We start from the raw sequence: 21,768 nt of genomic DNA, 5'->3' as shown, positions 1-21,768 counted from the left end.
ACTGCTTGCTTGCTTTACCCCCCTGCAACTAAAACCAAGAAGTAGTTGTTTGTTTGTTTGTTTGTTTGTTTGTTTTTCTGTTCTTTGCTTTTAAAAGCTCCCTGTAAAATGCATTCAAGGCCACTCTGTGAGAAGTGTTCCTCTCCAGGCAGTTGCCAGCAGGCTTAGTATAGACTGAATTCTGACTTCAGTCGAGCTGAGTGGTCTTTAGGTCTGTAACGTGTAACAGGAGACAGGCTCATCCTTCATGACAGTTCAGAAGATTTCCCGGCCTGGAGAAAGACCTCCGTAGCTTAGACACATTAGGGAAGGAGGCACACTGGCAAACCCTGCTGGGTGGAGGCTCAGAAGATGTCGCCCACCCTAGGCTGGACCAACTGAGTCCTTCTAAGAGCAGATCATTTTCCAACAAGCTCACAAAGAATCAGAGCATCCTGAGTTGTCAGAATCACCAGCAGCTCTCACAGGACTCTAGAATACGTCAGCCCTTCTGTCCAGGGACATTTAACATGAAAGAAGCAAAGAACAGAGTGCCCAGCTCTGGATTTAAGAATGAAAACTGTCCTCAGAGGCCTTCTGCTGAGGAGAAGGCCACTGGTCCCTGTGAGACAAACAGGAAACTCTTTCTTGTGGCCATATCCGACACTCCTGATGTGCAAAGAGCAGGGATTTCAATCTGTCATTACTCTAAAAAAAGAAGTATGCCATTAAATAGTTCTTGAAGGCCTGTACTTAAATAAGGTGGGTTATAATTTCCCTTCCTTTGTGGCCAAAGTCCTGGCGACTCCTATCCCAGGCCTCCTGGCCAGGGTTCTGTCTGCACTGGTTGTTTTCATTGCCAAGTTTTAGGTCAGTGGGACTGGAAATTCACATTTTGGTTCGAAAACTAACTGAGATTTATTTTGTATGATGGCTGGTTTATAGTATCATCCTAGTTGGATTAAGAAATACCTAGGGCATTAAACAAGCAAATCTCCAAGTGTGTCTGTGAAAGGGTTTCCAGAGGCAGGTCTGAGGGATCTAAGCTAATCTGTGCATTAATCCTTTGATGAGTTCATAACATGATGGTGTTACTGGGAGGTGGAGAAAGCCAGGGGGTGGGGCCTGCTGTCGGGGTGGGAAGAGTGGTACCCTTGGGCTAATACCTCACCATGACACCGCCCTATGTCACCAGCGTTTCTTTACATACTGCCTGCCCTCGAAGTAAAGAACAGCCTCTACCACACGCTCCTACAACCATTATACTCTGCAGGAGCCCGCATCTCTCCTGTAAATTCTTGTTGTCCATAGTAATGGTGTTACAGGGGCAGAGAAGTAAGCCACACGCTTAAAAGCCACGTGCTTTTAAAACATACACTGTCTTTGACCCTATGGTGAAAGTTAACCCTTAGCTGATGAAGCAGTTATCTTCACAATGTTTGCTTTTTGTCTCTGCACAAAACTAGAGCTCATGTCCCAGAACACGCTTCTTATGGTTTCACCATTCACCCACGTAACTGCCTCTGGCCACGCGTGGCTCTTGTACGGGACTAGGAAAAGTGAGATCTCTAAGTCGGCCCCCCTGTCACACAAGCCACACTTGAAGTACACTCACACTTGTAGTCAGAGACAACCATGAGGGCAATTCTGCATTGCAAAAGAGCAGCACTCTCCTATTCAGGTACTTCAGAGCTGATGGGAGGCCCCCGAGGAAGGATGAGCTGTGGACCCAGTGTGTGGCAGAACCAGTGCTGTCATGGTTGTGGGTTTGCCCAGTGAGGCTGGTGGAGTAGCGTGGGGGTCAAGGGAGGATTCCCCATGAGAGCGCATCACTAAGGCAGCTAGGCATAAAGCTGAAGAAGGGTCCAGTGTGGACCACAGTTGGTCAGTGCAACTGGACCCAAGAATTTGCCAGGACTACAGGAGTGCTGCTGCTTTGCCCAGTAATGCCTGGTGATGGGAGAGATGGGGAAGGCAGATGAACCCATCCACACTGGAGCCCAAGGAACAGGGTCTTCCAGTCCAGAATGTCATGTGGGCATCAGCCATGACCATTAGTACACACTTCCTTCACAGCCACAAGCCTACTGTGAGACCCGTGAGCGTTTCTTTAGAAGCAAGCTCCTGAGCTGTATCCCTGATGCAGAAAGCACACATTGCATTGCTTAACTTCTATAGAAACCTGACTTTCCCAGGAGCCAAATCTGTGACTGTTTTTCCTTAGACTCCCTGAGCAATGTGGCCCTGTCAAAGGCCATAGTGAAACATTTAGGACGTATGGAATTGTTTTGTAAAATGTTTTAAATATTATGATTTTGCATGATTAATCTGTCTTTTCTTACATGAAAATACTTGGTACATAAGTATTTGCACCAGACATCTATATATGTATGTATATGTATATATATAATCTTTCTTTGAGAAATTTAAACTATGGAAGAGAAAATTACATTAGAAATAAAGTTGAAATTGAACTGTGATAATCCTTTAATGTCTTATTTTTGTGATAATTCTTGGTTTATCTGAGAAGGTGATAGTCGTCAGCTCTCTCTGATGAGATTTTGCAGAAACCATAGGTTGTAACTTGGAGTTATGCCTTAGTATTAAAGAAAAACTCATTTCCTGTGCTGATTTATGGTAGATGTGTACTTAGGACCATCATAACAGGTACAGGGACTACACCACAGGTGCCTTTCAAGTAAGGGGCCAGTAAGGATTTAGAGTTAGAGATGAGGTGGGAGAGAGAGAGAGAGAGAGAGAGAGAGAGAGAGAGAGAATGAGTGTGTGCCTGTCACTGAGAAAACCTCAGGGATGAGAAGGATTCTGGCCAAACCAACCTAACAGGATTGGGAGGTGGGGGGCAGACACCACCCTGGAGCTGTAGAAAGGTGAATCAGATATGCAGGGTGAGCAAGCTTGAGGTGGGCGTTATGGCTAATCTAGCCTGGCAGAGGCCTTGCTTGGGCTGAATTTGAAGTAAATATTCACAGGTGGGCTCTGAGGGAGGTTCAGGAGATTGACTACAGTTCAGCCAAGCAGAGAAGCTTTGTCAAAGGGCTTTTCCACCGTGTGGAAGTCTTCAAGATCATCCCGGGAAAGGGCGTGGTAATGAAAAGCATGGTTCTAAGAAGCAGGCTGTCCGAGTAGACAGAAGATGGAGAACCTTCCGGAGAAGTGAAGTGTTTCTGTGACACTGACTGTTGTCAAACACATCTTTGCCGCCAGGCTTGTGTCTTCTTCCTTCGGTCGTTTTTACCCTTGCCAGCTTTCTAAGATTCCCAAACTCCAAGAAAATGTTTCCCCTTTAGTTAATATATGAAATTATGCACATAGATTTTATTTTCTCAGTTTCCAGATACATGTGTAAGCCACACTGCTGGTAGGCGTGCATTTTAAATGAGATAAAGGCTACACTTTTCCTGTATAAATTATATGTAATGTGTTTTATATACTGTGTTGTGTTCTACAAACCTGGGAAGTTCTGGGACCTAGGGGTGCATAGCCACAGCAAATGTAAAAGATGGGACCACATCACTGGGCTCCCAGAGGGCTCCCCCACTTCCTCACTTCCCTTGGCACACATTGGGGCATGAAGTCTTTGCAGCAATCCTGTGGGACCCAAAGACAGCGCAGAAACCAAGGTACCATGTCAGTCCTTAAGTCGCCATCGAGGTCTGAATAACAAACATATCTCTCCCAGGCTCTGCAAGGACCCTGACCTTGATTCTGCCAACTTGGGACACTCCTAGAACTTTGAATCAGCTCATGTGATTTTTATATGTTGGGAATTGGTCTGGGATCTTCTACTGCATGCGTGTCTTGTTTGGGGATCCCTATAGGGATGGTAGCTCATTCTTTGTCACATTTATTTGTGTCCTTACCTGCTAGTAAAGAGCTTGTGCCGCTCACACTTTTGGATTTATATTGAGCAGTGTAATTCTCGCAATCTGTTCTCCCTCTGTTCTGTCTGGGTCCTGAGATAGAGCCAACCCACAAGCAAGTGGCCACAGTTGTGTTATTTCTGTCTAAATCAGGAGGTTTTTTTAACATGCCAGCATAATGTATGACAATAGCAGAGGGTTTTTTTTTTTTTTGTCACGTTTTGAGTTTTCCTTCTTGATTTCAATGGCATCTAAGACCTTGTAATATAGTGGTATCAAAATTTGCCAAGTATTTTCTATCACAGAAATCTCTTTATTAATATCCATTAAGATTTTGTTCAAGGTTTTTTAGCAATACTTGTGAGAGCCATGCTCTCCTTCCTGCGGTGGCTGAATGAGAAAGGCCCTCATGGGCTCATCTGTTTGAACACTTGGTCCCAAGTTGGTGAAACTGTTTGGAAGGTTTGGGAGCTGTGGCTTTGTTGGAGGGGTATGTCACTTGGGTCAGGGGACGGAGGCTTTCAGAAAGCCCACTCCATTCCCAGGTAGCTCTCTCTGCTTTGGGACTGTGTCTCGAGATGAGAGCCCTCAGCTGCTGCTCCAGTGCCCGACTGCCTCACTGTGCCGAGCTCCCTGCCATGATGGTCACGGACGCTAACCATCTGGAGCTGTGAACCACAGATTCTTATATAAACTGCCTTGGTCGCTGTACCATATCATAACACTATAAAAGTAGCAGGACAACTCCCTTGTCACGTTTCAGAGTGAAGAATGAGCTGTGGGTCACTGTCTTTTCTTAGGAATATTAATGCAAGATGAACACTGGCACCGGGTTTTAAGAATTCACAGAAGAACCTAGATTTGGTATTCTTTTTCACTTTATGTGTATGGATGTTTTGCTTTTACATGTCTGTGTACCACTTGCATGCAATTTGTGTGGAGGCCAGAAGAGGACACTGAACCCCCTGGAACTGGACTTACAGACAGTTGTGAGCTGCCATGTGGGTGCTGGGAAGCTGAACCCTAGGTCCTTGGAAGAACAGTCGGTGCTCTTAACCACTGAGCCATCTCTCCATCACCATTACTTCTTTAATTTTTAAGAAGAATATGAAACCAGTATGGTTTTGTATTTCTTCATCTGTTTGGTAAATTGTTGAACTCCTTCTCTGAATTCTCCATTTCTTGCGAATAGTCTAGCCTGTATGGTACAGTTCAAAGCATCTGTCCGTTAGTTTGTTGACACGAATGATGCCAACATGTTCCTGACATGTTGTGCCTTTTGCCAACTGTATCTTTCCCTTCCTCCTTGCCAAATCTCCCCAGCTATCATTCCAGGTTTTTCCCTAAAATGACAGTGATTGTTGATTTTTTTTTCTTTGCTGTTCCTCTGTTTTCCTTCTAATTTTGTTTAATTTGTTTTTTGCTTGCTTGCTTGCATTGTTTATTTATTATTTTGTGGTCAGATCTCACTTTTTATCTCAAGCTGGTCTAGAACTCTAGAATACTACCCATTCTCCTGCCTTAGCTTCTCGGGTGCTGGGATTATAGAGATTTGTACCAAACCAATGTAGAGACAGCCATATAGGTAAGGGTGTGTGTGTGTGTTGTTCATTTTGCTTTTCAGTGCTAATTAACACAGCTGTCCTTTATATCAGCAAATACTTCAGCACTGAGCTATATCCTCATTCACAGTCTTGTATCCCTAAACCTGTACCTACTTGAGATAAATGCTTATTATTGATTTTCTTTCTTGTTGATATAGTTAACATATACCCCTAAGAAGGATTTAGTGGCAGCCTATACAGTTGGAGATGTCATAATTTAAGCTTAACATAAGTTTTCCTCACATAAAACAATACATGCTCAGTATTCTAAACATGGAGGTCAGATGGGCACAGCGAAAACCAAGCAGTGTGGACTCACCTCACCACAGTGGACTTGGCAGGCCTGGGTTAACAGTGATTTTTTTTTTTAAGTTTTTCTTTTCAATGGCACACATACATTTATTTGAAAAAGTATAATAACTTCATTATTTGAGAGCTGTTTTGCTAATACCACCTTTTAAATTTAGTACTTTATAGTATTTTTAAAATAGCAGATCAATATTGCAATTGTTCTTTTGTTTCTGCCTTTGGTTTTGTTTTGTTTTTGAGACAAGGTTTCTCTATGTAGCCTTGGCTGTGCTGGACTCGCTTTGTAGGCCAGGCTGGCCTCAAACTCAGAGATCCGCCTGCCTCTACCTCCCCAAGTGCTGGGATTAAAGACATGCAACACAATGCCTGGCTTATGGTATGAATACTTGAAAAAGAAATAAACCGCAGAGAACAAAGTTGGCAATTAACTGTAGTCCTGAAGGAGGCTTCCACAGGGGAGGTACCCACAAATAGCCTGGAGATAACTGAGGAGTCAGGCTTTCCTCCAGGTGGCCTTCCTCTGAGATAAAATATCAGTGAATTCTGTTCTCCAAAATTAATGACATTAAATATTTTTAGGACACCAGTAAGAATACTTTGGGCACATGAATGGTCAGAATTCAAAGATACTTGGAATCAGCATTGGTCTGTCTGCCAAACTTAGCAGGCCCCTAAGTTTGAATTCATACTTGCAAATGAGATGAAAAAGTACTAGATTCGGGGTTGGAGAGATGACTCAGAGATATAAGAGCACTGTCTGCTCTTCCAGAGGTCCTGAGTTCAATTCCCAGCATCCACATGGTGACTCATAACCATCTATAATGAGATCTGGTGCCCTCTTCTGGCCTGCAGGTGTATATGCATCAGAACATTGTATGCATAATAAAGAAACAAATCTTTAAAAAAAAGTACTAGATTCAGAAGTATATCAGTTATTAAGGAAAAGCAATTTATGAGCTAGACCATAATCTAATATCATGATTTTATGAGGGGTAGTTTTGGTCTCTTGTCAAGTTTGAGGTAGCAGTAGGTTTCATAGATACGGTTGCTAAGCGTATCAGGAGAAAACTGAGAACTCTCATTCAAAAATAGCTGTGGAATTGCTCACCAGTCCCACAACACAGTATCTAATCCCACAATGACACAAAGCTGAGGGCTGATGCATGTCAGGCGAGAGAGACAAGGGTTCATGCTCACTAAAAGGCATATCTTGTGTGTCTTCAAGGTGGATTCAGCGTGCTGTAACGGCTTAAGCATCTCAGTGGGAGTTAGCTGTATGGAAGGACTCTAGTATGCAGATGGAGAAGGGACCCTGCCAGGTAGTTTTCTGTGGGGTCAGCAAGCAGCACTTTAGTTAATCCAGGTTTCTCAAGAGTACACAACTCAGAAATCTCAAACGAGAACTCCCTACAAATTAGAATTCTCTGAAAACCAAAGCACAGGCTAGCTTTGCAGTTGTAGGTCTGTTCAAGGAGGGCCCAGAGCTACCTGTGATGAGAAGGCGTTGTACCTTTGGCCTGTGTACCCCATGACCTTCAAAAGTGTGCATGCGTGTGTGATGGAGAGCAGGATTTTGTGTTACATTGTTCAGTTTCCTTATGTGCTCTCAAGGCTCTCTGTATACACTGAGTCTTCCCTATGCTGTGCAGCCTTGCGTATGTTAATGACAATACACGCGCTCCCAGCTGACCCCAGCGGCGGTATCTCTTCCCCTGCCAATCAGTCTGTGAAGGGCTGTGTCGGCGGCGGCTCCTGAGATAGTGCCGTGTGTCTCAGTGGTGGGTTGCTCGGTGCCTGCAGTCAACTCTAAATGTCTACGCCTGTTCAGTAGACAGCATACACATTCTGAAAGCGGACGGCTAGAGGCCCACTGGAGACTGGAGCAAGAGCTCCGACTTAAAGCCAGCCTGGCCTGGGCTGTATAGGAGGCTCCTATCTCAAGAAAAATAAGTAACTAAAAATAGTTCCTAAACTTTTATTCCAGGGCCATGGGAGATTAAATTTTGCACCAATAAAACAACAGTTATATCCCTGAAAAACCACATTAGCTGTCCTAATTGTAACAGCTGTGTGCATATTCGTGTAAGGCAGGAGAGATTAAACCAAGCTTCAGGTGGTGTGACTTGGGGTAAAACTGAGAACCACGCAAGTAAATTGTTGACATTCCTCCTAAACAATAAAACTATAAAAGTCCTGATGGAAAATGTATTTAAGTTAAGTGTGGTTGTTATGGCTCTAGCATCCTAAAAATTAGTGTATTTGAATTTTTTTAAACAGATCTGGATCTTCATGATCAACCAAAAAGAAGAAGAATTAGAAAGCGCAAATCAAAGAAAAAAATGAAAAACCCCAATGATGTTATTCTAAAGCAAGCAGAATTAGAGCAACAGCCAGGGCTCTTCCAAGAGAAAGTGCACCCCCAGCATATAGATGCCCCCACAATGAGCAAAAATAAAAGAAAGAAGCTGAAAAAGAAGCTGCAGCTTAGGAGGAAGAAAGCAGCTGGCTTAGTCACGAAGGCCTCTGGGGTCACTTTCACGTACCAGCCCGAGAGCCCCGGGGAAGCAGGTGTGGATGGTGCTTCAGGAGAAGAGTCAGGAGATGATCACGAGAGCGCAGCTGCAGACACCACCCAGGAAGACGCTGAACTCGCCAACAGCAAGGCAGACACCGTCTTGAGTTTTCTGAAGTCAACACAAGAAATTTATTTTTATGATGGTGAGTGTCTCCAGCCCTGTCTTCCTATGGATAATGGAAGCATCGACTTAGTGTTTGGAAAAATAACCAAGTGTAGTAAAATACTCAAATTGTGACGGTATGAAACATTTTAAAGTCTTAGTTATTTTCTCATCGCTCTGATAAAATACCCGAGAAAAACAGCTTAAGGAGGAAAGGGCTTTTTGGGTTTTACTGTACATATTATTTAACATACACTGAAGAAAGTTCACTGTGGTGGAATCCAACCCAGTCCACAATGGACTTGCACAGAGGCCCATCTCATGGGTGGTTCTAGCTGACAATTGGGAATAACCATCACAATATTTATTCCAAGTAAATACTAAGTGTCAAATCAAAACCCAGAATATCACAGTTTTCTCTAGCATGTGGCTGCATTAGCCCACAGAGCCTGCACGTTATTCTCCTGTGTACCTTGTGGGAAATAACACCCAGTGAAGTTGGGACTCTGGCTGTGAAGCCGGGGCTCCCACCATCAAGTTGGGGCTCCAAGTATGGACTGGGCTCACGATCTTCTCTAAAGTCAAATTCTGGGGTATGTTGGTGCTTAAGGCTGTGTTTCTAAATGAAGCTTGATCCAGCTGGCAGCTTTGAATGGTTGCTCATTTTTACAATCTGCTAGAGAAGTAAAAGAGCCGCAGCTCTCTCCTTGAGGCGTACTTACTTGTATTTTTCATATGTAACTTACTGGTTAGAGGCTTCAGTAAGCATTTTTAATTATTTATAAAGGATCTGAGAAAATAAAGATTTATTCTTGTGGCTGACAATTGTTCATTTTCATAATGTTTTATTAGCAACTGACCAGAAAGAGCAAAGTCCAGTCAGGATCCACCATGACCACAGTGAGAACAAGATGCGGTTTTCAGTGCACTCTCCCACTTGGATGACACCGCTGGGGGAAGCGAGGGGAAGGTCTTGGGCTTAGTAGATGCACGTTTCAGCCAGATAGTAAATATTCTTACTACTGAGACGTATGTAAGAAAGTGAGAAACTGTTTAAACACTAATATCCAACTGTTACTATGATTTGGAGGTGAAGTGCTCCCGACACAACAAAAGCTCTAACACACCAGTGACTACAGTGCAGGAAGAGGCCAGACAGAGCAGGAGCTGTTTCCAGAGATGATGGCTGAGCTTTTCAGAGCGATAAAGGATGTAACGTACTCCAGCAGGCCTGTCAAGGAAAGCATTTAATTAGGGCTGGCTTATGGGTTCAGAGGTTTACTCCACTGTCATGGTGGGAAGGGTGGCGACATGCAGGCAGACATGAGTTCTACCTCAGCAGAAGTGAGTGCCACAGTGGGCATGGCTTGAGCATTTCATACTTCAAAGCCCACGCCCAGTGACACACTTCCTCCAACAAGGCCACACCTACTCCAGAAAGGCTCCATTTCATAATAGTGCACTCCCTGGGGACCGAGCATCCAAATCTGTGAGCCTGTGGCAGCCATTTCTGCTCAAATCGCCACAGGAGCCAGACAAACAGCATCACATGGAAGCACCGGGTCAAACACAGAGAGCTGGGGAGCGAGAAAACTGTCGTTGACAAAATGTGGTGCACCCCACCGTGGGATTGTGTCCACTGCAAAAAGACTGAAACCATGACCATTACAGGGAACCAACACTAAGAGCATCATGGTGTAAGTGAAACAAGCCAGACTCCAATGTACAGACACTGCCATTGTTTCCCTCATAATGGAAATATGTAGAAGAATTTTGATCCAACAATATGGCCACTCTGGCAAGGGATCACATCCAACAACCTAGGTCTGTGTGATCTGGCTAGAAATAGACGTGCCCTTGTATACACCTTTAATCCCTCTGGTGGGAATTTAGTAACAGCTTTAATCCTAAACAGTGACATCTAATTGAGGGACACACAAAGTGACAACTCAGAAAGATTTAAAAAAGTGAGTCAGAAAAGGATAGGCCCAGCTCTCATGAGAGCAGACAGGAAAGAACGCTACTAAAGAGCAGCAGAGAGACAGAGAGCAGGAGAGTTCATGGAGACAGTACAGTAGAGTTTGGGAATAAAGTACAGTTTGGTGCATTTTGGTTCATTTAACTTACAGTTGAGTTTGTGCATTTCAGTTCATGCAGTTCATTTTTTTCGAAGCAGAGCAATTCTGTGAGAAGCAGAGAGAAGCCAATTTGAATTAGTCAGCTTGGAGAGGAATCTGAGCTTAGAACAGTTGAGTTGAACCAGCCAGCCAGTGTTCAAAAAGAACAAGAAAGAGAGAGTTTGTTCAGCAGTAAGTCTCAGAGGCAGAAAACAGTCTAGGCCTAGATCAGTACACAGAGGCTAGAAGCTGAAGCCTTCATGGTCAGGGCTTGCAGAAGATTAGATTACAAGAAAGCTAGAAGCTTCCAGGCCTAAGAATCATTAGATGGAAACACTCTGAGCTCTGCTCAAGCTGTGTGTTCATGAAGCTTGGATATGGCTCTTATCTCATCTCCTCATCTGAGGAAATAAAAAACAACATTTACAGAAAAATAAATTTTAATTTGCGTGTGTGCATGCGTGTGTGTGTGTGTGTGTGTGTGTGTGTGTGTGTGTGTATGCGTGTGTGTAGGACATGGAAGTAGAAAGGGGACCATAAGATGGAGGAAGTGATCCAAATAAAGTGGAGAGAGAGGGATAACAGAGGGAGTGGAAAACATGTGACATGAAAGCGGAAGAAGGGACTGCTTAGGGAGCAGAGAGAGTGGTGATAGCAGCGAGCAAAGACAGTGGTGGGGCAGGAACCAGCTGTGTGTGTGAAAATGAAAACGTCACAGTGAAATACAGTCTTTTGTATGCTAACTAAAAGCAATAAGTAAACAAATGAAAGTTAGAAAGGTCTTTAAAGGAAGAAAAGACCTATTATTTTTCCAAGACAGACACCTAGACCAGTGACCTTCAGGAGAACAAACCGAGCTGGTCCCGAGCATAGGTTTTCTTGATTTTTGCTAAACACCTGAACTCTTACTATCGACGTTTTTAAAGACCCATAGCATGGCTTTGAGCTTAGTTTCCTCGTCTGGTTTTTCCTGCTTGTTGTCTATGACTCAGAGCATTGTGTTATGCTTGGAAGGTGTTTAAAAGGCCAGACACATACACAGGCCAGCTTTCCAGTGTCATTTAAATGGTGGCAGTTTGTTGTTGTCCTTCTTCCCAGAGTTCTAGTCCAGTTCTGTCCTGGGGGCTTGTTATATTTCATACACCTCATCCCGAGTGGAGTGTGTATTTGGGGGCCCTTAAGGGAGTGGGAGTTGAAACTGAGACACTGGGTGACTTCTTTCAGATACGTCCAAAGACCTGGATCCAGCTGTGTGCACAGAGAGCGCTGACGAGCTGCTTCACGCCCTGGAGTCTGGGCGCATGCCTCCTGCAGATGTGCTCCTTCTGGACCACATGAAATCCCTGCTGCTCCTGCAGGACAGGGAGAGGCTGGAGAGCGCCCTGAAGCTGTTCCCAGAGCACTGTCTGATGCCTCCAGGTAAGGGCCGCAGGGTCCACTCGAGGGTCCCTCTGATCTGAGTGCAAAGCGGCATGCATGAGACCCACAAGAACAGAACCTACAGAGAAAGGGGCCTCGTGTGCCTCTGGTTATGATAAAAAGATGTCTCACAATAGAGGCAAAAACATATGCCGTCTCGTATTTGGCCTTTGGGTTATCAGTTTGGGGCCACTTGCCCTACTTTTAATTGGAAAGAAATCATTTTTTTCCTCTTTTCTTCTCTGCCGACTTGATAGAGGGTAAAGTTTTCTGTCTTCTAGAGATCTGGTGCCTTATTAAAAACTCACCATTGGGACAGTTAGGAAGAGTATTGAATTACTGTGGTGACCTTTCTGTTCTTCATTTCTCTAATCTTTCTCGGTTACCCACTGTATACAAACTGTAGTCTATGGGTATCAGGCCTGGTGCGTGGCCCTGTCGGGGCCCAAGCTTTCTTCAGAAGAGATGGAGGAGTATGAGGGGCAGTGGTCACCTAGATGGGGCTGAGCGGAGGAGAGAGGACAGAGGCTTCACGGTGACAGGTGAATGAGGAATCATAGGAGATATGAGCAGACATGACCTGCAAGAGGCCAGGCCACAGAAAAACTGGGAGAAGAAAACTGGAGGTGGCAGTGGAGCCAAAGCTCAAGAATAAGGGGTGCCCACAGGGAATAGGGTGTGCATATGGGAAGAGGAGGGGCTTCATATGCTGCCATGAAAGCCAGGGCCACCACCTAACAGGCCAGCAATTAGCGGTCCACTTTCATGCCATCTGTACAAAGTATTTGACATCTACAATAAGGTTTTATGCCAAACTGCAAGAAGGTTTAAGGAAAAACTTTCAAGGAAGTTATGGCGATGGCTCTGTGGGTGTGGGTGTGAGCACGTGAGACATATGTGAAGGCAGGGGAGCCCGGATGCGGATCTCCAGCCCCCGCCTGGAAGGGCAGGAGTGAGTGCGTGTCCCTGTCTCTCCTGCCCTGCCACACAGACACACACAGAGGTCCCAGATGCTTGGGCAGCTGGCTCTCCAAATGACGAGCTTGCGTTTCTGCCAGAGGCCTATCTCAAAGGAGTAAGCTGGGAAACCCCAGAGGAAAGCACCTGAGTCTTCCTGAGGCTTCTGCCTGTGCACATGTGGGTACAGACACACCAGAGCACACCCATCATATATGACCACATACATCACACTACACATCACACCATACCACACACAACCACACACACCACACACACACACACCAAAAACTTTCTTTTAACTTAAAGAAACTGTATAATGCTAGTTTTGTTAAGTTAAACTAATGTGAACTTTTTATGAAAGGACTTTTAACTGTCCTGCCCTGGCACTTACCAGCTTCATGGATGTACCCTGAAACATATCTAGAGTGTGCACAGGGGAACCTCTGCATTGTAAAAATCACTGGTGCTGCCCTAATATGGCTGGACAGATTCCATTTAAGGCACATTGGCCATAAGTAGTCAATGGAACTAAATCTCATACAAGAAAGTATTTCTGTAGCACAGGTTCCCTCAGTGCACAGATTAGATAGAATGTGTGCTTAAAATTGTTTCTGTGTCAGTCACAAACAGCAAAAACTTACTCCTGAATACCAGGCCTCTCTAATGAGACGCAGACAACGAAACCTTGCTCTTAAATGCAGGCCTGTGTAATGAGATTCGGACCTTAAATGTACCTAATGAGAGTCTGTACATCTCTTTGGGAACAGGCTCTAGACTCTATGAAATAAGCTTCTGGCGTCTAGTAGTTGTACCTGTCGCGGCTGGGGTCTGACCTTAAGTGTACTCTACCTGCCTGCCGTAGCTCCCTTCTCTCCCCGCAGGTAGGCCTTGTGTTCTGAAAGCACAGAGACGTCTCTGAAAAAGGCCTCAGACACCTTGCACCGGCTCGCTGCCCTCAGGATGTTAGGACCCCACAGGCACTAGGGGAAAACGGGACTCACACCTTGTGTTAGGTTGTTGTCACAGATCCCTTTACAGGTCAGGCCACCATTTGCCGAGCTGACCTGTGTCACACTCAGACACAGATGGGGCAGGGCTGTCTGTGCTCTGCTGTGCTTGTATTCACCTTGTAGAAGTTTACTTGCCTTATCAAGAGGGAAAGAGACTTAGAGAGAGGTCAAACACCCTGTCCCTAGGCAACAACAACAACAGGGTTAGGAGGATCTCAGAGGACTGTGTGAAATGAAGAAGTTGGACCCCTCCCTCAGCGCCAGGGCTCCCTAATTGTATATACTATATGGTTTGGAAGCAAAGATCAAGTGGACCACATCAGGGGCAGCTCTGGGAGGGTCCCCTCTGCCCCCTGCCTCGACCTCCAGCCCAGGGTCAGCTTATATTCTCTGCAGCTGCGAACTTGAGAAGTGGAGCCATCCGAAAGTAAATTCCAGGGGTGGGTCCAGCCTGGGACCTGAGACTCACCGGCTGTGCAGGGCGACTACAAGGCCTGATGTTTGAGAAAGTCCTCACTCCAGCTACAGTTCCCGTAGGAAGGAACTGCAGGGCTGGCCGGTGATTTTGGAGATGTACTTGTCTCCTTGGTGAGTTCTGGCATCCTGGCACATCATTGCCATCATGAAAGCCAAAGGCTGTGCAACCCCTAGTACTTACCACTTAGGATTCTCTGTCTTTCCTTGACACAAACTTCTGTTTCCTTTCAATTTCTATTCACATCATATTTCTGTCAGTTTATATACTGAGATAGCATTTTGTTAGATTGTTTCGGGGTTTTTTTCTGGGCCCAAGGGCTAAAACCTGTAAAAAATTATTACTTATGTTTTTGTTTTTTGTTTGTTTTGCTTTTGTTTTTACCTTGCAGAACATGCCAGAGTAATCTCAGCTTTCTTTAATTATTGGATCACACAGATTCTTCCTGAAAAAAACAATGAATAAAATTCAGTATTGCTTAAGAAGAGCTATCTGTTATTTAATGCGAAGATATAAATACAGATATGATGTGAACTGAGACTTCATTCTTGTACTTAAACATTTTTATTTATTTATTATTATTATTATTATTTGATGAATCAAACCCTGGAGGCATTTGAAGACATTTTTACCCTGTTATTTATATCATCTAAGACTTTAAGGGGAAATTGGGGTAAAATTAAAGCATTTCACTTGCTTATTGTTAACATATATATTGAATTACTACATAAAACTAGAATTTTTTCTGGTGCCTGTAACAATTAAAAATGAACATTTTGTTAAATAAACTATATAGTTTGAAGTTATCATATTTGATTATAAATAGCTTGTGTGTGAAAACCCTCATGCCTAGGGAAGGGCTCAGCACGTGCAAACACTAGCTATGAAGTATGGTGACTGGAGTTGATGCTGAAACCCAAAGCTGCTGTGTGCGCACCTGTAATCCCAGCACACCTTGCCAAGACAGGAGGCGGGAGTGGAAGGATTTCCTGGAACTTCACCGGCCAGCTCGTCTGACATGTGTGCAGCAGACGCAAGAGAGAGCCTGCCTCAGCAAGCGGAAGGCCAGAGCCTGCTCCTGAAAACCACTCTCTGACATCCACACATACAAACACACATGCACATGCATGCACACACCAAAGTTAAAATGTTTTTAAATGCCTTATGGGTATCACAGGTTCTTTATAGGTACCAAAAGTTTAGGTAGCTTGGCTATAGAAGAATTTAGTCTCTTCCTACTTACCTACAGTAGAAACAGTGGAGAGAATCTGCTTTTCTTGTTTTCTCCTTCTTGGTGCTGTGAGGACAGCCACCAGCTTTTAAATGGTGAGTTGTAAGAGTGTTATCACTCGACCACACAGGTGCTGCGGGTGATGTACTCAGCAGGAGTCAGTACTCACTCTAGCCATGAAAAAAGTAACTTTATTATATCATATATTCATATGATACAATGGGAATAAAATAAAGTTCATCATCCAGTCATTTTGGAGTGGTAGTGAGTCCTCACTGTCACCACTGTGATTCTTCTCGAGTTCTGTGCCACTGTGCCTGGCTCAGTGTGAACGTTTAGAAATGAAACGTTTATTTGAGGTGTCCAGCTCACAGCTCGGGCTGCTTGCCCAGGGTAGCCATGAATATAGCCAGACACAAAGTTACAGTTTTTTAAAACAGTAAGAACATTTCTTTTCTTCCTTCTTTTTTTTTTTTTTTTTGTTACTGTTTTATTTTTGTTTTGTTTTGTTTTGTTTTAGTTTTGCTGGGGTTTTTTATTTGTTTGTTTGGTTTGGTTTTTCAAAAGTCCTGGCTGTCCTGGAACTCAGTCTGTAAACCAGGCTGGCCCTCTGCTGCCGGGAATTAAAGGCGTGTGCTACCATGCCATGCATATGTATATATACATACATACATACATATATATATATATATATATATATATATATATATATTTAACTTGTCTGTTTAAGTATAAACACTGTACAACATGACAACATTGTCACAGTGTCAGGCCAAATAAACGTATTGTGTTCTTGATCCTCAGACACGTTATGGCTCTGGTTTTACGGCGGCATGCAGCTTCCTGTGTGCTGTGTTCCAAACATAAGACGGTTAATTAGAGCCACCCGCTATTTCCTGTGCTCGTGGTGACTTGGTGAGAGCCATGCAGCCATTACAGTGGTGTTCTCACCAGTGGTGGCCGATGGTAGGTGTTTGGAGTTAGAAGATAGCTAAGTATTCTTATTTGCGTGATAAAGGTATTTCTGCCCTCAGCCATGCCAGGTTATCTGCCACACTTTTTAAGCAGCCCTCCCATTTGCCCAAGCTTTGCTTTCTGTTTTCCTGTCAATTAATTATCATAATAAAATTAAATGTTGTCCCTTACCCATTATTATTCTGTTAATCTCAGCATGGCTTCTACAGTATCTAAAACAAAACCCCAGGAAGGAAAAATTACAGATGAAAGAAGTTTGCTGAACAAAACGGAGACAGACGACTGCTTTTTTGTTGCTGTTGTTAAGGCAAATAACAAGCACTGCTTCTTTTTGGGAGATTTGTTCAGATTGCCAGAGCGTATCATTGAGTGCTTGTCTGATACATGTTTGTGTGTGGTGCCCATGGAAGCAGAAGAGAGCATCGGCTCCCCCTGGAACTGGAGTTATAAATGGTTGTGAGCTGCTATGTGGATGCTGGGAATCAAACTCAGGCCTGCCAGGGGTAAGAGAAACAACTGTGCTAACCATTGAGCCATTTGTCCAACCTCTTAACGAGCATATGTAAAATTATAACCCAAACAAATTTTATTGTAAAAGCTAGTTATATAGTCACATCTTTAATTGGGAAAAAAAAAAACACCATTTTCTGATAGTGACTTTGTTAGGTACTATAGGGAAATCTTAGCAGATATAATGTGCACTGAAAAGGGGAGGGGATACTTTCTAAAATCAGCTTGCCTTACTAGACGATAGCCAGGCAAACTGAAGAAATGCAGAACTCTTTTGAGTAAAGTTTTGGAGAGTAAAGGAGTTAAATTTAAATTAGCTTTGGCAATGGATGACCAAACTAGGGCTGCCACTCAACTCGCCATTTTTGCTAGAGGTACTGATAATTAATCTAATGTCATTAAAGAAATGGCTTCATTTTATTGTTGTTTTTGTTTTGGTTTGGTTTTCGAAGAAATGGTTTCTTTAATTGTTTCAAAGGGCACAGCTAAATCAAGAGGTTTATGTGAAGCAGTAAAACATGTCCCTAGCACCCACATGGAGGCTCACAGCCATCATAATTTCAGTTCCAGAGGACTGGATGCCTTCTTTAGGCCTTTACATGCACCGGGCATGTACATGGTATATATAAATGCATACAGGAAAAACATGCACATATAAAGAGTTAAAGCAACAATAACTATGTATAGTTATTGTTGGTGTTTGGTGATGACAGATAAAAGAGAGAGAGACTTGTAAAACTAATCAAAGATGATATACTTTCTACCACAAATCCCCCTTTAATGAGCTATCATTAATGAGGTATGCCCAGGGTCATTAAGAATGGATAACATCATGCAAATCATCATCAAGACTGAATTTCTTAAGAACCAAGGACTGGAGCTGGAGAGATGGCTCAGTGGTTAAGAGCACTGTCTGCTCTTCCAAAGGGCCAGGGTTCAATTCCCAGCACCCACATGGCAGCTCACAACTGTCTATAATGCCCATTCCAAGGGATCTGATACCTTCACACTAATGCACATAAAATAAAGTTAAGTAAAAATAAAAAAAAAAAACAAGAATTAAGTCATTGTTGATTCTAGAAATGCCTTAAAGTCATTGATGCTGACTGCCAATACCACTTTTTGGAAGTAAGAAAAGTTGAGGCCAAACATTAAAAGATTTATGACTTGTAACATATTATCAAGTCTTTTATGATATCAAAACAAAATTTATGCCAGAACTTGACCATGAAAACGGGTTTACAGATTTAGCATTTTTAGTGGATTTAACCATTTGTTCAAATGAATGAAGCATGTGTCATCAAGATGAAAACCAACTTATCACTACATTTCAAATCATGACAGCTTTCAAGTGAAACTGAAATTATGGCAAGCTCCAGTTAAGGCTAACAGTTCTATGGATTTTGATACATTGACTAAACATAGTTCTTGGGGAAAAAAAATGTAGCTTCAATCTTTTGATATTCGATTTTTAAAACATTTCATATAGTCCAGCAAAATAAAATACCACTATTTTTGGTATATTCATTACTCTCTTCAGTTGACTTAAATTATCAAACAGAATGCACAGTCTTGCCATCAGCCATTCAAATTAAAGAAAAAAATTCAAGACGAAGTGGCCTAGAACTCACTATGTAGAACATGCTGGCTCCAATTCACAGAGATCCATCTGCCTCAACCTCCCCAGTGTGGAGATTAAAGTCGTATGCCACTATGCCCAGCAAACTTTCTCTCTCTTTATTATAGGTTCCATCCTCCCAGAAACAAATATCCCTTATTTCACAATCATGCCCTTTTTTCATGCCATCCCGTTTAGGTTGTACCTACATATGTGAAAACTATTTTCAAGAATGGAACACACTTAGAGTAAAATTGGGACAAAATATTTGATGAACACCTTGAGAGTTCACTGAGAATTGCAGCTTCATCTACCAAGCAGATACTGATGCCTTTCTTTCTCAAATATTGGATATCCCACTTGTTTTATAATAAATGAATAAGTCAATGAAGTTTTATTAATCATACATATTTGTTTGTTTTTTAATTTGGAAAGCAAACATGGGACCTGCTTTCTTTACAGAATGCTTCATAATTACTATTATGATGTGGGGGTTTTATCTGCAGTGGGAGAGATTGTGAAAAATATACGCAGACCTCTTTTGTGCGCGTAAGTTCTTGTTAGTGTTTTGTGTGTTTAATATGTGCTTTAGGACACATCACCCATGTGGCACTGAGAAGTCAAAAGATTGGACGCTCCTGATTTACATCACCTTGTTGATGGGCAGCGCATTCTAATCCGTGGTCCCCCTTCACTTGAGTTTGCTCTGTGTACTCTTACTCCTTTATAAAACCAAACGAGATTGATTTTGCTTGTGATGCTTCTTCCATTCTCCTGACCCTACGTGTGGAAGTGCCACTTGGAAAGAGGAATGAGGAACAGAGAAAGGAAAGGAGGACAAGGAAGGGTCATGGGAGGGCACCCATGACCAAGATACAGCGTGCACATGCATGTAAATGTAGTTTTAAGTCCTGTTATTTCCCACACTTTATGCTACTTTTAAAAAGTAACCTTAGAAAAGGCAGGGGTAGGTTGTGAATGATGGAAAAGAATGAGCTACAGTCAGTACAGCTGGACCTAGTCCTTGCCATGAGTTCATTCATACCTCAGTTTCTTCTGTCCATTTTGGTCTCTAACTTAACACCCTGGATTCTCGGCCTTAATCTCTGCAGCATTTATCCTTGGTAATGTTTAGGGAACATTTCCAATTCAAATGAGACAACTCCAGTGACTCCTTTCCTGGTGCCCACGATTTGTTTCCTCAGGCCCCTTGGCAAGGTTACACCTTGGTGTGCAGCGGTGGAGGGTGTAATTGAATTGGAACAGGTGAGATAATCATAACTCATAACCTTTATATATCATTCTAATCCCGAACAGAAAAATATAGAGAAACAAAGCTTGTCTGTAATACGTTAGTGCAACCATGGCTAATCTGTTTCTCCTGCTATGTTGAAGTCAATAGTAATGAGATCATTTTCTCCCCTGCAATGTTACAAATTGTGCATACAGCCCACTTAATTCCTATAAGCCTTTCAGAAGACAAAGAAAAAGAAGCTCTTAAGAATATAGGGAAAAAGAGATTGCTAACATTGATGATTATGCTTCAAAAAAGGAGGAAGTATTTTCTAAGAATGTCAGTATTCTACTGATTATTTTGATATTATTTACACAAACTGGAGGAGTGATAGCTGGTGGAAACGCCTCCCTGTGGAGCTGGTGCCAGCAATGCTGCTACCAGAGCTGTGAGGAGCCCACACACCTCGTCCCACTCCGCTCCTCCTGAGTCTTTGTTCCCCACCGAACCCTGAGTATGTCTTCTGCCTCCGGGCACTGTATTCTGAAAACCTGACAGATGCGTTTAGCTTTCTCCAAGCATGCCCATGAAGCATGCACGTGCAAGCCACGTAAAGTCCTGCGCAGTTCCGAGGGGGCTGCACTTACCCAGAGCCTTTCAGCAATGCAGTGTTACTGTTTTTCTTCCGCTACCTAACAAATTACCATAAATATCCTGTTGGAGACAGCCCTGTTTCTACCCCACAGTGTCTGTGGGTCAGGTCTGGTGACAGATAGACTAGGCATTCTGCTTGGGGTCTTGAAAAAAACTAGTAAGATCGAGCGTGGTTGAAAAGGACCGAGGTCCTGTTTCCTGTTTGGTTCTCTTATACATCTTCCTCAGCTTCTCTCAGCTCAGAGTCCCAGCCACAATGCTCTGGGGGAGACGCTGGCTGAGAAAGAAGAGGCAAATGGGAAAGAATAGGGCTCTGTCTGTCTAGCAGCCTTTGCTTCCAGGCCTCCCTCTATCTCGGCTCACTATGCTGCCTCCAAATACTTTACCTCTTGGCAGCACAACCTAAAACCGCTCCCTGTTTTGACGGGATGAGTGTGTTTCACTCCTCTTTCCTGTCCTCCCTGGCTCTTTCCTTCCCTTACCTCTTCCCTGAATGACATTCACTGTTTTCTCATTGGACTTTGGTCCCTGATTCCTCCAAGAATAAGAGTGCCCCTTGGAGGCCTCAGGCTGATCTATTGCTCTGGTCTCAGGTAAGCTGAGGTTGCCCTGAGATGTGCTGTAATTAATTTCCCAGGCCCGCCTACCCAACAGCTCCTGACGTGACATCTCGTTGGAGAGTATTTTATTTGAGGCCCCTAGTATGTGATAGTCACTTGGTCATGTGTCCCATGGTACAACCATGTTATCACTGATAATGAGCGAATAGCCTCAGTGAACAAGGAAAGCCTCCTAGTCCAGAGGCCACATGCCAACATAACAGGTAGCGGGGGAATGGCCTTTCCAGAACATCGGCTGCTGGTTTCGAGCAGAGCTTGAGTTTTGATGCTAACAGCCCTCGACTCTCACAGCAATCCCATTCAGCACTCACATCTCCTTTGAGACAGGACAAGCCACTGAGCTTCTTACCCTTTTCCCCCAAAACAAGGCTTCATCCTGTCAAGTAAAGTCGGGTAATTTTCATTCCTAGAAAGCCCCTGCCAGTAACTGAATGAGACAGACTGGCACAGATGCAGGGCATAGGCAAGTGCAGGCCGGCTGCCTCAACTCTTGC

At 43.5% G+C, this 21,768-nt stretch overlaps 1 protein-coding gene across 6 annotated transcripts in view; it reads left to right on the top strand.

The window, feature by feature from the left end:
• The window catches only part of Erich1 (glutamate rich 1), a 99,631-nt gene that overhangs the window by 42,453 nt on the left and 35,410 nt on the right, over positions 1 to 21,768 (top strand). For 3 of the 6 annotated variants that reach the window (XM_060381428.1, XM_060381425.1, XM_060381424.1), the window contains exons 4-5: positions 8,051 to 8,491; positions 11,793 to 11,987. In XM_060381428.1, the coding sequence (XP_060237411.1) occupies positions 8,051 to 8,491; positions 11,793 to 11,987 (636 nt within the window). Of the gene's footprint in view, positions 1 to 8,050; positions 8,492 to 11,792; positions 11,988 to 13,828; positions 15,239 to 15,285; positions 19,513 to 21,768 lie in introns of those variants that run through there. The other 3 variants (XM_060381426.1, XM_021641762.2, XM_060381427.1) reach the window with 3 other exon arrangements.

The sequence above is a fragment of the Meriones unguiculatus genome, chromosome 4 (assembly GCF_030254825.1).
Source record: "Meriones unguiculatus strain TT.TT164.6M chromosome 4, Bangor_MerUng_6.1, whole genome shotgun sequence".
Classification (NCBI taxonomy): Eukaryota; Metazoa; Chordata; class Mammalia; order Rodentia; family Muridae; genus Meriones; species Meriones unguiculatus.
Note: the sequence above shows the minus strand (reverse complement) of the source record. Positions and strands in the feature narration are given on the sequence as shown.